General features: G+C 40.1%; 1 protein-coding gene across 4 annotated transcripts in view; it reads right to left on the reverse strand.

Annotated features, from left to right (window-relative positions):
* The window catches only part of supt3h (SPT3 homolog, SAGA and STAGA complex component), a 469,942-nt gene that overhangs the window by 199,900 nt on the left and 252,351 nt on the right, over nucleotides 1-17,691 (reverse strand). For all 4 annotated transcript variants that reach the window (XM_087979893.1, XM_087979857.1, XM_087979852.1 and 1 more), the window contains one exon: nucleotides 13,981-14,065. In XM_087979893.1, coding sequence (XP_087836019.1) covers nucleotides 13,981-14,065 — 85 coding nt within the window. The remainder of the gene's footprint in view (nucleotides 1-13,980; nucleotides 14,066-17,691) is intronic.

The following is a 17,691-nucleotide window of genomic DNA, read 5'->3' on the forward strand; positions in this document are numbered from 1 at the left end:
GGATGGCATGGACGAGTTGTTGTTCCCGTGCTGTATGACTCTTTTCGTACACTAGTTGTTTTCATATTCACTTGATCCACATTAGGTTTCACCATTATTACATAGTTCATTCACTTAACTTGCTTAGATTAATTTTGAATGCTATCAATTTTCTCTGCAATTCCATTTAGCCACAATTCATGAAGTTATCAGAAAATGTAAAACGATCATTTTCCTCTATTAGAGCTGAGAAAAACTGGTGTGGAGCTCTCTTAGCTGTTCTCTCCAGGTATTATGATTTACTAGATGACACAAAGCTGGTGAGAGGGTGAGTTGTGAAAAGGATGCAAAGATGCTCCTGTGAGATTTGGACAAGTTGAGTGGGAAAATACATAGCAGATGAAGTATAATGAGGATAAATATGCGGCAATAAATACAAGGCGGCAGATTATTATCTAAATGGCAATTTACCAGGAAATGGGGGAGGTGCATTGAAACCTGGGCATCCTTGTTCACCTGTCAGTGAAAGTATGAATCCAGGTGCAGCAGGTGGTGATGAAGAAAAATGTTTTGTTAGTCCCCATAGCAACAGGATTCAAGTACAGGAGTAGGAATGTCTTGCTGAAATTGTACAGAGCCTTGGTGAGACTACATCTGGAGTACTTTGGGCAGTTTTGATCTCTTTATCCGAGGAAGGCTATGGAGGGAGTGCTACCTGACACAGCAGGATTGACATATGAAGAGTCAATGGATTGATTAGGAGTATAGTCATTGGAGTTTAGAAGAATAGGAGGATCTCACAGAAACCTATAAATTTTAACATGACTAGACAGTGTAAATGCAGGAAGGATGTTCCTAATGACACTTTAAGGGTAAGGGGCATGCTATTTTGGACTGAGATGAGCAGAAACTTCTTCACTCAGTGTGGTGAACCTGTTGAGTTCTCTGCCACAGAAAGTGATTGACACCAAAACACTGAATGCTTTCAAGAAGGATTTAGACATTAGTCTTCAGGCTAAAGGGATCAAAGGAAATGGGAGAAAATAAAAAAAAGGCTACTGAAGGATGAACACTCATGATCATAATGAATAGCAGAGCAGGCATGGAGGGCCAAATGGCCTACTGCTGCTTCTATATTCTGTTACTATACACTATAAATACTATACATACGACTACATATACCATCAATGAATTTTCACTGACTGGAAATTGTAATTCTATTGGCCTCAAATTATCTCAATAACATGAAATATCCACTCAATAAGGTAAAGTTATTATTAGGACATCCACTGATGGCATTTTACAAGCTCTTAGCTCTTCATTCACAGATCAGAATCATAGAATCCCTACAATGTGGGGACAGGTCATTTGGCCCAACAAATTCACACCAACCTTCTGAAGAGTAACCCATCCAGACCTATTGCCCTCCCCTATTACACTATACTTACCCTTGACTAGTGTGAAGAAAGTGAGGACTGCAGATGCTGGAGACCAGAGTCGAGAGTGTATGCTGGAAAAGCACAGATCAGGCAGCATCTGAGGAGCAGGAGAATCAATGTTTCCAGCATAAGCACTTCATCAGGAATGAGGCTTGTGGGCTGGGGCTGAGAGATAAATGGGAGGGGGTGGGTTTTGGGGAAAGGTAGCTAAGAAAGCGATAGGTGGATGAAGGTGAGGGAGAAGGTGATAGGTCAGAGAGAGGAGTAATGGACAAGAGCAGAGGGCGGTGCCAGGACCACGATGAAGGTCTCAAAGCCCTCCGTTTCTTTCTTTCACGCCATCCCAACCAGTACCCTTCCATCGACATCCTCATCCACCCGGCTGAACTGGTCCTCACCCTCAACAACTTCTCCTTCCAACCCTCCCACTTCCTCCAAACCAAAGGGGTAGCCATGGGCACTCGCATGGGACCCAGCTATGCCTGCCTGTTTGTTCAATATGTGGAACAACCCATCTTCCACAGGTACACCGGCACCACCCCCCACCTGTTCCTCCACTATATTGATGACTGTATCAGCACCCCCTCATGCTCCCACGAGGAGGGTGAATAGTTCATCAACTTTACCAACACCTTTCACCCCGACCTCAAGTTCACCTAGACCATCTCGGAAACCTCCCTCCCCTTCCTGGGCAACTCGATCACCGTGTTTGGCAACCGATTAACCACAGACATATACTACAAGCCCACCGACTCCCACAGCTACCTAGACTATAACTCCTCCCACCCTACCTCCTGTAAAAATGCCATACCTTATTCCCAATTCCTCCACCTCCATGCATCTGTTCCCAGGCTGACCAGTTCCATCTCAGGAAGTCCCAGATGGCCTCCTTCTTCCACGATCACAACTTCCCTTCCCACGTAATTGACGATGCCCTCCAGCACATCTCCTTCATGCACCACCCCCCTTGAACCCCACCCCTCCCAACGCAACAAGGACAGAACACCTATGCTCCTCACCTTCCACCCCACCAACCTCCGCATATTTAGCATTACCCTCCACCACTTCTAAATGGACCCCACCACCAGAGATATATTTCCCTCCCCACCCCTATCAGCATTCAGAAAAGACCATTCCCTCTGCGACTCCCTCATCAGGTCCACACCCTGACCAGCCCACACCCCACTCCTGGCACCTTTCCCCATCACTGCTGGAGGTGCAAAACCTGTGCCAACACCACTCCCCTCACATGTGTCCAAGGCCCCAAGGGATCCTTCCACATCCATCAGAAATTTACCTGCACCTCTACTAATGTCATCTACTGCATCCGTTGCACCTGATGTGGTCTCCTCTACATCGGGGAGACAGTACACCTTCTTGCAGATCGTTTCAGTGAATATCTCTGGGACACCCACATCCACCAACCCCCCCTCCCACTTAGTCAACTGTATGCAGGTCCTGGGCCTCCTCCACTCAACATCTGGAGGAAGAATGCCTCATATTCTGCCTTAGGACCCTGCAACCACATGGGATAAATGTGGATTTCAATAGCTTCCTCGTTTCCCCTTCCCCCACATTATCCCAGTTCCAAGCCTCCAACTTGGCACTGCCCTCCGGACGTGTCCTTAACTCTCCCCTCATTGATTCTCCTGCTCCTCAGATGCTGCCTGACCTGCTGTGCTTTTCCAGCACCTCACTCTTGCCCCTGACTAATGCACCTAACTTACACATCCCTGAACACTATGGGCAATTTAGCATGGCCAACTCACCTAACCTGCATTTCTTTGGATTGTGGGAGGAAACCAGAGCATCCGGAGGAAACCCACAGAGACACATGAAGAATGTGCAAAATCCACACAGCCCGAGGCTGGAATCGAACCCAGGTGCCTAGCACTGTGAGGCAGCAGTGCTAACCAGTGAGCCACAGTGCCACCATCCCACTAACTTACAACTTAATATGCCACAGATTTGTAATGACCATTTTGATGGATGAAGAAAATGAGAAAACAAAACTCAACTTGGCATCAGAGGTCAGTCTGAATAGAGCCATAGAGTCAAAGAGATGTACAGCACGGAAACAGTCTCTTCAGTCCAACCCGACCATGCCGACCAGATACCCCAACTCAATCCAGTCCCATTTGCCAGCGCCTGGCCCATATCCCTCTAAAACCTTCCTATTCATATACCCATCCAGATGCCTTTTAAATGTTGTAATTGTACCAGTTTCCACCACTTTCTCTGGCAATTCATTCCATACACGCACGTCCTCTGCGTGAATAAGTTGCCCTCTTTTATATCTTTCCCTTCCCACCCTAAACATATGCCGCCTAGCTATGGACTCCCCCAACCCAGGGAAAAGTCCTTGTCTATGTACTTTATCCATGCCCCTGATGATTTTATAAACCTCTATGAGGTCACCCCTCAGACTCCAATGCTCCAGGGAAAACAGCTCCAATCTATTCAGCCTCTCCCTACAGCTCAAATACTGCAACCCTGCCAGCATCCTTGTAAATCTATTCTGAACCCTTTCAAGTTTTACAACATTCTTACGATAGCAGGGATACCAGAATTACATGCAATATTCCAAAAGTGGCCTCACCAATGTTCTGTACAGCAGCAACATGACCTTCCAACTCCTATACTCAATTCTCTGACCAATAAAAGAAGGCATACCAAACATTCTTCACTTTCTTATCTACCTGCGACTTCACTTTTGATGAACTATGAACTTGCACTCCAAAGTTTCTTTGTTCAGCAACACTCCCCAGGACCGTACCATGAATGATTTTATTTTCTGTGTTGCATGGGCAAGACAAACTGCCAATAAACAATACATGAGGATATAAATGCACCAGCAAGATGGAGAATAAAAATTAGGCAATGGCAAGATGAAGAATAGAGGCAAAGAAACTAATCCTGTTCAAGGTGGAATAGAGAGAAAAAAATTATTCAAGAAAATCTCCAACCAGGATTCAAAACTTTCACAAATGAATTGGTTGCAGATATTGAGAGATGAAACTCAATAGATGAACAAGTAATCTATGATATTACAGGAAAGAAACTGCGATTTGTGACAGTATTTTCCACACAGAGGTCAAAGGCAGAAATGATGAATGTTGTTTGACATCCCAAAAGAAATTGATGAAAGCAACCATTCAGCAACTAGTTAGGTTCAATAAGGCCTCACCAATGTTCTGTACAATACAATGGCAACAAAGGCATCACATATTAAATCCATCATGCAGTGAAATCCAGGATGTGGTGCATGTTCTTTAAAGTAATAAAAATTTTGATTTCCTTAGAAGGAGGCACAATTTAAATTATGGCTTTTGTTATTTTATTCCATAGTGATAGTGTTGAGTGTTTGTGATGTGAAGATGAATGGACCTACCATTCCACTTTTTTTTTTAACAAGCACACAAGAAAGGCTAGAAAGTTTTGTGGGGGTTACAGCAGCAAAGAGTGGGGAGACAGGAGGGAGAGGAAACAGTGGCAAAGAAAGGGAGAGCATTGGAACGAGAGAATGATACATAGAGAGTTGAGGAGCTCAGGAATAAGGAACAGGAATGGTCTGGAATGGATTGCTGGAGAGAGGCACTCAAGCAGACATGAGGCAAGACAGAGAGAAAACCAGACAGCAAGTTAAATAAATGAATGAGACAAGAAGAAAAAAGGCAGAGAATTCCAGCAGAGGAATTTCTTTATGAAAACATATTTACGTAGCACCTTTAACAAATTAAACCATCTCATGCCACTTCCCAGGAGTATTATAAAACAGAATATGTCATGGAGTCAAATAAGAAAATATTACGCCAGGTGACAAAAAGCATGCTGTTATAAGAACTCATGAGAAGTTGGAATGAATATGGGCTCTCTTTCAGCTATACCTCTTTATTCTTAGATTATTCAAAATGGCACCAGATTGTGGCAACACTTGAAGCTTTTGTGACGATGCTGCTCCTTTAACAAGGTTATGCTGTCCTTGGCTTTTTTTTCCAGAGGTGATTCTGAAAAACCTAGGTTTGAAGGGTTTTAGAACCAGTTTGACTATAGCCAACAGATGCTGCCTTGGACAAAAGGTTTTTAAGTTTTAAAAAAAACTTGGACAATGAAAGTGGGGTTGCCAGTTCTCCCAGCTCAGTTTTTCTCTGGTTTGGTTTTTAGCAGCCTGGCTGTTCACTAAAAGCAGTCAATTTTGAGGCTGCAGGTCCAAGAATTACCTACATGGAAGAAAGGGCTCCAGGCTGAGTCTCTCTGCCATCTCCCTCTCTCTCTTGCAAGACCCTGTATTTAACTTTACCTTTTTTGCCAAGGGGTGTTTATGGGGATTATTGCAAGTATTTGGAACAGCATCATTAATAATCTGTTGCGTTTGAGGGTAGATTAAGCTTTTCTATTTTCTGTTCTCGTTGGTTTGTGTTTCATTCAGTAATCTTGTAAATAAACTCTGTTTCGTCTAAAATTAAGTGGTGTGACCAGCTGCATCACTCTGGAATATCAGAGATTTACTTGCTTAAAACAACTAGCAAAGTTAAGTTGCGGGCTACTTTCTTGAAATGTTTTGAGGGGGTCTGGCTTGGTCCTTAACACTTTTCACTGTATAAGCAAGTAATTTGACATCCATAGCAGGTATTGTAAGTAACTTTGTGGTGTAAACGATTTGGAGCCGACAGAGACAGCTTTTGCTGGCAACAAAAAATATTGATTGGTCTATGGATTAGTGACCAGCTATTGTTGACTTTTTTGTCTGCCAACAACTACGTCATTGGTTCTCAAGTAACAGAAAAGCTTGGAACCAGGGACAAAATTAGAGACAGAGAGAGAGAGAAATAGAGATAGAGGGAGAGGGACAGAGAAACAGTGAGAATGAGAGAGAGAGAGTAAGAGAGAGAGGTGTTCAATTCTTCCCTTGATTGGGAGTGATCTCTCTGTTCCCTACCACCAAAATTCACATTAAATTCGAAGAAAACCAGTTTGCATTTTCTGCAACATATATTGTGAGCTCTTACTTCCTTTTTAAATTCCCCTAATGCATGGACAGACAAAAAAAAAGGAATATAGGTTGCTGGGCAGAGGGTATAAACTAAAAAGACAGTTCAGTAGTATTTTCCCCCCAACACAGGTTCTGACTAAAATAATCCTTATGACTCTCCTGCTAGTCACTAGTTTGCTTCAGTCATCTCCCGCTGGGTGCTTCCACTGATTGGTAACAGACACAAGTTGGCCTGCACTCTTAGGAATGTCTCTGATTTATCAGAAGCACAGCTCACAATAACTCATTTCTATCTCAAACAATGAATAGATTTTACAGCTAGTTTCCAGTAAAGATATTTTTCAATGCTAGAGCATGCCACCCTTCTCATAATGATAATTCATTTCATAATTTCCTTTAACATGAGGAATGAGGCATAAACTCACCTGCATGTTTTACTTTACAAGCATTCGAAATGCAAACTAAATAATATGGCAAACACTTTAAAGCAGTCATTAACATAGAAATCAACAACATAATTACTTCATATACTTTACTTTTACTTGACAATTATATGAATGAAGCTGCAAGTAGAAATAAAACATAACTTAACAGAAAAGAAAAATCAGAGGAAGCTCTCTTAGTAAAGCAAAACCCTTAAAGAGCAGCAACCTTTTATTTAATACGTGAAAACTACAAAGGAAATATATCTGTTAGCTGGGTCACATTGCAGTTGGCAGTACTTGGGTCAAATGACTTTTCACCTAGGTCAGAAGTTATAATAATAAGCGTTTACAAGCACATTTACTCCTTCAATAACAACTATCTTCGGTCACAAAGTCAAAAGGTTATAAAGTCAACTAGTCACAGCATTTTAGTTCTCTTCCTAACAGCATAAGCTCTTGCACTCCCCTGAGTGCACTGATTGATACTTAAATGCATTTATCTTTTCAGGTCAGGCAATTTAGGATCACAAAATTTGTCAAGATAGTGGAACTTAAGAATATCAATGATCTACTCTATCAAATTTCACTGGACAACATGGCTTTTATTGTTAGCATACTACTCGTGTAATTGGTTGTGTAGCAGTGTCATCATCATCAAGTAATCAAATGTTTCTTTGTTGTAGTGGCTCAAATACACATTTCACAGCAGATTTCCACAAAATGAAGGCATCATAACTACTGTCAGCACACTAGATACTGGTCATGTGATTCTCTTATGCTTCTGCACCAGCTGAACACTGAGTGAGTAGTACATCTTGGAAGTGACGTGTAATGCTCACAAACTGACATGTAAAGTCAATCTACTCTGCTTTATGGGGCAGATTGCAGTCTTTGCAAAGCTTAATGATCATTCACGCTACTACTCACAAGCAATGAAACATAAAATGTAGCTAATTCTCGGAGTAGAAAGCCATACAGATGTATCTTGACCAAAAATGAATGATAAACTGTGGAATGATGAAAGTTCTTCACCTCCAGTTTGCAGGAAGCCCAGCACAGAAACATTCATGGTACAGTCAAATTGACAAGCACCAGCAATGCATTCCTCATCCTGCTGAGGTGCCAGTTGTAGCTGTAGCCAGACACAGATTTCACCAAAATCATTTTGAAGTGCAGAGAACTTGAACATTGTTCCTTACTAAATTTGGTATAGCAGTGTCATTCCCAGATAGGTTCAGAAGGAGACCATTTCTCCCACCTACTTCCTTTCTTTTCTAGTAGTTCGCCTCATACTTTTCAACCTCTGCTCTTTCCCACAGTCATTATTCAGGGGAATGCTCACTACTACATGCAGGTAATTGATTTGTGTCAAATCTATGAAATCAAGACCAAGTCTTTTGACACCTGGCACATCATTCCCTGTAGATGCAAAAAATTCCAGGAGTTTTTTTAAATGTCCCAGTTGCCAGCAGAAATCAATTCGCAATTGCAAGTACTTAATGGTTGCTTTAGACAGTACTAGTGGCGACTTTAACCTGCCAGGAATGTGTGTTCATCTGAGAGTGATTAAAAGACACTGAGGCCTCGCATATTGTGTGTGTATGTGTGCACTTACACCCTCACCAATATGGAGCAACTTGCACCAGAAGCACATATGGATGCCAGGGAAAATCCCACCAAATACCCCAACTGACCTAGAGACATATAATAGCATCCTGAAAAGACTGATTAAAATATCTAAATTTATGGGGTGTGGGGTTGGGGGGAGACTCTGAAAGGATAATGACTTGAGTACATATAGACACAAAGGAAATATTATGATGCAATGGGCCAGGAGGTGAATGTTCATGTGATGGGTAAGGCTGCTAAGATTAAGGAACAATGGATGAATAAAGGTATTGAGGTTCTAGTCAAGAATAAAAGAGAATCTTATTTTAAATATAGACAACTTGATTCAATTGAATCTCTTAATCAATGCATGGAGTGTATGGGGCATTGTTAAAAAAGAACTCAGGAACAAAAAAAGGGGATATGAGATAGCACTGGCTGATAAGGTTAAGGACAATTCAAAGAGATTCTACAAATGCATAAAGTGCAAGAGGGTAACTAGAGAGAGGGCAGGGTGTCCTTAAGATCAAGGAGGTCACCTTTGTGTTGAACCCCAAGAGATGGGAGAGATACAAAATGAATGTTTTGCATCAGAGAAAGAATAGAGTCTAGAGAATGTGGAGAAATAAACATTGATGTTTAAAAACAGTTCACATTACAGAAGAGGAAACTTGGGAGTTCTTAGAGAATATTAAGGTGGATAAATCTCCAGAACCTGATCTAATGAATCCCAGAATGTCATGGGAAGTTAAGAGAGAAAATTACAAGACCCCTTGTAGAAATATTTGCATCCTCTATAATGACAGGTGAGGTGCCTGATGACTGGAGGGTGGCTAATGTTGCACCTTTGTTTAAGAAAGGTTGTAAGGAGAATACAGAAAATATAGACCTGTGAGTCTGACTTCTGTTGTGGACAAATCGTTGGAGGTGATTAATGAAGATAGGATTTACAGACATTTAGAGAGGCAAAATTGATACGGATAGTCAGCATGGTTTTGTGTGAGGAAAATTGTGTTCTCATGAACTTGATTACATTTTTTTGAGGAAGTTACCAAAAAGATTGATGATGTTATAGCTGGAGACATTGTTAAGCCTTTGACAAGGTTCCGCATGGTACACTAATTAATAAAGTTAGGTCACGTGGGATTCAGGATGACCTTGTCCAATTGGATACATAATTGGGTTAACCGCGCGAGACAGAGAATAAAGTTGCTTTTCGGACTGGAAACCTATGACCAGTAGAATTCCACAGGGATCAGTCTGGGTCCTTTTATTTGTCATTTATATAAATGATTTGGATGAGAATATAAAAGGCATGGTTAGGAAGTTTGTGTACGACACCAAAATTGGTGGCATTGCAGACAGTGAAGGATTTCTAAGATTACAAAGTATCTTGATCAAATGGATCAATGGGCTGAAAGATGGCAGATGGAGTTCAATCTGGACAGATGTGAGGTACTGCATTTTGGAATGACAAACAAGGGTAGGGCTGAGACAATTAATGGTAGGTTTTTGAGTGGCGTTGTAGAACAGAGCGACCTAGGCATTCAGGTACATAACTCTTTAAAATTTGCGACATATATAGACAGGGTGGTTAAAAGGGTATTTGGCATGCTTGCCTTCATTGCACAATGCTTTGAGTATATGAGTTGGGAAATCATGCTCACAGGACATCGATGAGGCTTCATCTGGAACATTGTGTCCGGTTCTGGTCGCCCAGTCGTAGGAAAGATATTACCAAGCTGGAGATGGTTCAGAAAAGATTTATCAGATTGATGCCGTGTACGAAAGGTTTGAGTTATAAAGAAAGGCTGGCACCTTTTTCACTGGAGTGTAGGAGATTGAGAGGCAATCTGATAGAAATTTATAAAGTGGTGAGAGGTATAAATAGAGTTAATGGCAATTGTCTTTTCCGTAGTATGGGGGATTTTGAGTCGAGGGGGCATATTTTTAAGGTGAGAGGAGAAAGATTGAAAAAAGACATGAGGCACACTTTTTGCAGAGAGGGTGGTTTGAGTGTGGAATTAATTACAACATTTAAAAGACATTTGGATAGATACGTGAATAGGAAAGGTTTGGTGGGATATGGGCCAACAGCAGGCAGGTTGGACTAGTTTAGTTTGCGATTATGTTTGGCATGGACTGGTTGCACTGAAGAGTCTGTTTCTGTGCTGAACGACTCTATGACACTGAGATGTGTCATATGATATGATCTAAAATGTTGCTTAAGATAATTATAAAGAGATACTTACTGGCACTGGTGGTGGGTTGTAGAGTTAGGAATTATGCATTAAAACTGAATAATACTGAACCTCGTCTCCCACTTCAAGTGGATATACAAAGTTTAATGCTTATGTCATTTCTAGAATAACATATTCAAATTTTCTACTGATAACATGGGAATTATATAAAAATTAATCAAATCAAACAGAATAATGTTGTAAGTATTTAAAAGGAACCACAATCCTGTGCCAGGTATTTTAATTTATATGGTGCTGAGGTGCCAACCGTTGCACTGTCCAGTATACCTGGCAAATATGACACTTTAGAAAGATGTCATCGTTTACCAGTTCAAGTCAATCAGTTATTAAACTATATCAAGAATTTTTGGCTTCAAAATGAAACACATTTGATAATCATTTTAATAATATAAGGAAATGGCTCAGAGTTATGCAATAAATTCACATCCCCGGAAAATTGCAAAGCATTTCATAGCAGATAAATTACTTCAAATTAGTTTATGGCATGCAACCACCAATGTTATGGGATGATGTCTGAACATTGGCTGCAATAACGTTCCACAAACTGCAATGAAGTAAAAGCAGTTAAGCTGGTGTCAGCACATTGGCTGAAGTACAAATGTTGGCTTGGACAATGAGATCACCAGCAGCTTTCTTTGAATTGTGCCAGTCAAATTTTTTTTCATCTGCCTGACTAGGCCAACAAGGTACTCCTTTAAAATCTCATCTAAAAGATGGTACCTTTCACATTGCAGCACTCCACCAATGAACTAAATTTTAAGCTTTGATTATGCTAGAGTCCTGGTTTGGCATATGAATTCACAGCTTTCTGCAAGTGCTCTAAAACGAGTCAAACTTACACCAAAACCAACCTCTATGTATCAAGGCTAAAAGAGGCAAGAGTGCACATCTGAGATTATTAAATGGTGTTACATATGAATTTCCACAGAAAACAGTAACACATTTGATTATAATACATAACTATTGATTGCTACATATTTAAAATGACTATTTATAAATCAAGTATAAAGAAGGTCAAAATAAATCTTTAAAGTTTCTATTCAATCCATTAATAAATCTTTTTATAGCTGTTAAATGTTTCAGTTACCAATTATCGCCTGATTTGACATTTCAGCATCACACCTTCAATTCCTAAGTTATGTACATAGTCAAAATTTACAAAGGAGCAACTTGCAAAACCCCGATACAGATCATTTTGCTATAACACGTGTTTTGTTAACGTGAATTCGCTATAATACAATTGACACTGTTTCTAAAGTGTGAACTTTTAAGGCATGTGTTTGTGTAACGTGATTACATTTCCAACACTAAGCGCTGTTTCTAAAGCGTGATTTTTCTATAATATGAGGTTGCAAAAGAATATAACCATCGCATTATGGAAGAACTACCTGTAATTACAAATGTGATTCTATATTAATTTTAAAGATATGACATTCAAACATTTTTTCGTACTTACAAATGGTTATAATATATTGTGATCTGACTGTTATACAAATTGACTTACAAACGTACTCAAGATTGGAACCCAATCATAATCCAGCGACTGTCCGTATGATAAATGATGATGGTCCCTTAACAGTTGTTTGTGAGGCACCACTTTGACTGACCTGAGAAATTTTGCTTAATTCCTACATTGCATTTTCTATTCGAGCTATCTTTTAATCCATATTTCTATCTAGTATTCAATTCCATACTTCTTGACATTTGTCATGTGTCTCATCAGTGACATGTTATCAAAACTCTTCTGAAAGTTCTGCATATGGTTTCCACCACATTGTCCTCACTTTATCCATTTCTTTTACCAAACTAAAAATCACACAACACCAGGTTATAGTCCAACAGGTTTAATTGGAAGCACACTAGCTTTCGGTGTGACGCTCCTTCATCAGATGATTGTGGAGGGCTCGATCGTAACACAGAATTTATAGCAAAAATTTGCAGTGTGATGTAACTGAAATTATACACTGAAGAATTGATTGTCTGTTAAGCCTTTCATCTGTTAGAATACAGTGATAGTTTCACTTCTTTCATGTGTAAATCACAAAACCCTTTTTTTTAAAGTTGCATTCTCTTCGGGTTAGCTGTTAACAATGGTGATAGCTAGACAATATGTTGAAGGTGTTAGCCCCCTGTGTTCTCTGTCTATGACCTGATGTTTAGATTAGTTGGGGATTAGTTGGGGAACACTTCAGTGGTCCAGGACATTCAGCCTCGGACCTTCGGGTGACCATCCTCCAAGGTGGACTTCGGGACAGGCAGCAGAGGAAAGTGGCTGAGCAGAGGCTGATAGCTAAGTTCGGTACCCATAGGGAGGGCCTCAACCAGGACCTTGGGCTCATGTCACATTACAGGTGATCACCATTGCACTACACACACACACACACAGATATTCCTACACACGCACACGGACACAGAAACACGCAGACGCGCACACAGACACCCACACACACCCTTATAGACACACAGACTCCCACACATGCACTCCCTCACAGACTTAAGACACTCTGCACTCACTACACACACATTCTCACACTCACAACCCCCACCCCAGACAGACACACACACAGACAGACAAAGACCCACATGCACACATATATATTGTGTGTGGTGAATTTGTTTTGGTACTTTCAGAGTTACATTGCACTTTGCTCAAAAACCACATAGATTCATGTCGAACTCTGAGCTCAAAAACTGCATGAATTTATGTAAAACTCTGTTATTTCACTTTTTAGATTGGAATCAATCTAAACATCAGGTCATAGACAGAGAACACAGGGGGCTAACACCTTCAACATATTGTCTAGCTATCACCATTGTTAACAGCTAACCCGAGAATGCAACTTAAAAAAAAAAGGGTTTTGTGATTTACACATGAAAGAAGTGAAACTATCACTGTATTCTAACAGATGAAAGGCTTAGCAGACAATCAATTTTTCAATGTATAATTTCAGTTACATCACACTGCAAATTTTTGCTATAAATTCTGTGTTACGATCGAGCCCTCCACAATCATCTGATGAAGGAGCGTCGCTCCGAAAGCTAGTGTGCTTCCAATTAAACCTGTTGAACTATAACCTGGTGTTGTGTGATTTTTAACTTTGTACACCCCAGTCCAACACCGGCATCTCCGAATCATTTTACCAAACTGTTCAGTTAAATTAAGGGTAACATGCTCTTCATCATAACATTGAGCGTGCCCCAAAGGCACACTTCATTTTTCAAATAAATATTATCCAAGAATTCAAGTCTCAATTTTGTGTTTTAATAAATCTTACCATGTTAATCAATTGAGAGTGCACTATATCTTCAACTAAAATAGCAGTTTCCGTGAGAGGTCGGCGAGCATCACCAAAACCATACCTGCAAAACAAAAAAACAGAGGGGGTTAAAATTCCATGTATAACTGAATATATTGTTCACAAGAAAGGATATCCATAAATACCTGCATTAAAAATCATGAAAGTCAAAAACATTACACAGCATATTGCAAAGACCAAACATGGTCTTCTTTGCATATTAATTAATGGATACCACAGAAGCGTTGGAGATTGGTGAATAAATAAATTTGTCTGTCTAGGAAACATTTAAGTAAAATTTGAGTTAAGTGCTGTTCAATTTATATAGATCCACCATAAGGTCTATTCGACTTTTACATACAAACATGAACAAATCAAAATCATTATCTTCTCCATTGCTGATGGATGTAGGCAGTTAGTAATTCTTTCTCTCAAAATGGAATGGAACATTGCCTTTCTGCTCAAGAAAATACGAGCAAACTGACAATTACGATTTTGATATGAATTTAAGAGTTGCTGGTTAGAGATGATAATTTATTACCCAAGTAATCATCGCATCATCTTATTAAAATGAGTTCAGCGATCATGAAATAAGCTCTAATTTGATTAATGGGCCCACAGGATATAAAGATTCATCCAGTCAACAACCCTGGGTGATATCCAAATTAATTCAGCATAGCTTGCATAAACCTTCAAGCAGTTTGGACACCTGCAGTGGAACCAGTACCTTGAAAACGTGTATTTTGCAGAGTCAGTTAACTGAAGAGATAATGTTTTAAATTATTTTGATGAATATGAAAATCAAAGTATAGCTCCATCCCATCCAACTCGTCTCTAAGGTAGAACAGCTGATGGCGCAATTCTATCACATTGTCTTTATCCTCATTTAGATCGAGGCAGGTTTCGATCTCAATGCAACTTTTCTCAACTTTCCTTTCAGCTGTCTGCTAAACTGTTTCACACACATACAGCAAGCTCTGTATCACCACAGATGCTGAGAAAGAGGAAGGAACCCAACATGTTAATAAGCCACAGTAACTTCCTTTACATCAATTATTATTTTAGACCACTGGAAACATCAGACTTAAACTGAAGGATTGTACAATTCAGCCTGAAGTTCTTATGCCACCTGTTTACTTTTGCATTATTGTGAAAAACACCTCAATACTGATTATTTCATTTCTAAGATGTAGCTTGTTCTGTTATTTTCATTCACTTTGATTCTTTTGCAACTGGCACCCTGAGGTGATCTTTTGTTTCTACAATTTCAAAACCATCAGATGAACAGGATCATAGAACAGATACAGCAGTTTAGTTCCATTCTACAACTACTTCCCTTCAACTTTATAACAATCTCTCTCAAAATGAAATAATGGATCACTCAAACATACAAAATTCAAAGCAACACTAGACCATTCAGCTCCTCGGACCTGCTCCACCATTTGATAAAATCATGGGTGATCCGATTATGGCCTCAACTCTACTTTCTTGTCCACCCTTTATAACCTTTGGTTCACTTGTCAATCAAGAAGGCACTGTTCTCTGAGGAAGAGATTTTCACAGAAGAATGATACTTGCAGTGGGGTTGAGTTTGCCTCTAGCAGATTCCTGATCTGATGCAGTAATGTTTATACACTATTATTTCCCACAGCAGAAGAAACTGGGCATGAATTTAATCATACTGAAGAATCCATGGATATTTATTGCAACTATTATGTAAAAACATTAAAATCCTCAGTCACTTAAGTGTTTGAGATAATATTTAGCTACTATATTTCAAAACAGGAGCATGTCTCTTCACACCATACAACATACTGACCATGAGACATAACACAAATTCTCAGATCACAAGTTTCCTCAAGCGCATCTTAAATGGAAGACTGAAACAAAAACTGAAATTTCTAGAGAAACTGAGCAGGTCTGGCATCATCTGTAGAGAGAAAGCAGAGTTAACATGGAGAAAAGTGGGGGAAGAGATCCTCACAATACCCAGCCTGTCAAGCCACGCCCTATGGATCCACTGGTGAAGATGGTGGCGACCTGCTTTCTTGATACTTAGAAAACAAAGGCATCAAGGGGCATTAAAAAATTAAGAAAAATGGCATTGAGATAAAGGATCAGCCGTGATTTTGAATGGTGGAGCAAGCTTGAAGGGGAAAATGGCCTATCTCTGCTCCTAGTTTCTATGTACTACTACAGTCCTTGGAATGTAGGAACATCCACAATCTGTCACGAAGGGAGTTCCAAAATTTTAACAAACTGACTATTAAAGGAATGCCAGTATAATTCAAATCAGGGTGATGTGTGGTTTGGTGGAAAAATTGGAAGTAATGGTGTTTCTGTGTATTTGCTGCCCTTGTCCAATGCAACAGAGGTTGGCGTTTGGAAGGTCCTGATGAAATAGCCTTCAAGAGTTTCTGCAGTTACTGCTGAATCAGCGGTAAAAGAAACAAATGCTGAACATGGTGGATAGGATCCCAATCAAGTGTGTCTTTTTGCCTTGGTGTTGACCTTCTTGAGTGTTGTAGGAGCTGCATCCATTTGGGCAAATGGACAGTAATCAATCACACTCCTGACATTTGCCTTGTAGATGGTGGACAGGCTTTGGGAAGATGGCAGAAAAATTACTTTTTACAGGATTCCTAGCCTTTGACATGCACTTGAAGCTACAATATTACAAAGCTGGTAAATAAGGCAATAATAAGGTCAGGAGTGGATGGCCCTGGCAGAACCCAAACTAAGGATCAGTGAGCAAGTTATTCCTGTCAAAGGGACATGTGTTAGCATAATCAATGGTCCCATAAATTATGTTGCTTATGATCAAGAGGAAACTGACAGGGTGTCAATTAGGTAGCTTGGATTGTCCTGCTTTTGGGAGGCAGGACTTATCGAGTCAATTTTCCCCACACTTGTGTAGATGCCAGCATTGCAGCTACACAGGAACAGATGGGCAAACAGCACAGCTAGTTTTACAGCACAGATCCTCACTATTATTCTTCAAATACTGTTGGGACCCATTGCCTTTGCAATATCCAGTGCCTTGAGTTACTTCTCTATAACACGTGGAGTGAATCAAATTGGTTGAAGAGTTCATGGGGACTTCAGGATGAGACCATGGTTAATCATCTAATCATCACTTCTGGCTGAAGATAAATGCAAATGTTCTAGCTTTGATTTTTTTTCTTCTAAAATACTATGCTCCTCCATCAATGAGCATAGGGACATTTGTGGACTTTCCTCCTCTTGATAATTCTTTGATTGTCCATTACCATTCAAAATTGGACATGGCAGGCTGCAAACCTGATCTGATCAGCTTGTGATGAGATTTCTCAGTTCTGTCCAATGCATGCGGCTTCTGCTACCTGGTATATAAGTAGACCTGGGTTGTAGCCTCATCAGGTTGACACACCTCACCTTTACGTTTATCTGCCGCTGCTCCAACACATCACCTTGCACACTTCATTGAACAAGAATTCTAATTTTCTATTCTTCCTAATAACATGGACAAGATCATATTTTCCTACATTATGTTCACCTGCCAATTTCTTTGCCGATCCACTTAACCACTCAAACATCCCTTTGTAGATTTATAATGTCGTCCTCCTAATTTACTCTCCCACCTTCAGCCAAATAATTGATATACAGCAGAAATGTATTGACCCTTGTGGCACTCTAAAGCTTGTGAACCCA

This window comes from Chiloscyllium plagiosum, unplaced genomic scaffold, assembly GCF_037043375.1.
Source record: "Chiloscyllium plagiosum isolate Xiang-an unplaced genomic scaffold, Cpla_swu_hap1 HiC_scaffold_3, whole genome shotgun sequence".
Taxonomy (NCBI): Eukaryota; Metazoa; Chordata; class Chondrichthyes; order Orectolobiformes; family Hemiscylliidae; genus Chiloscyllium; species Chiloscyllium plagiosum.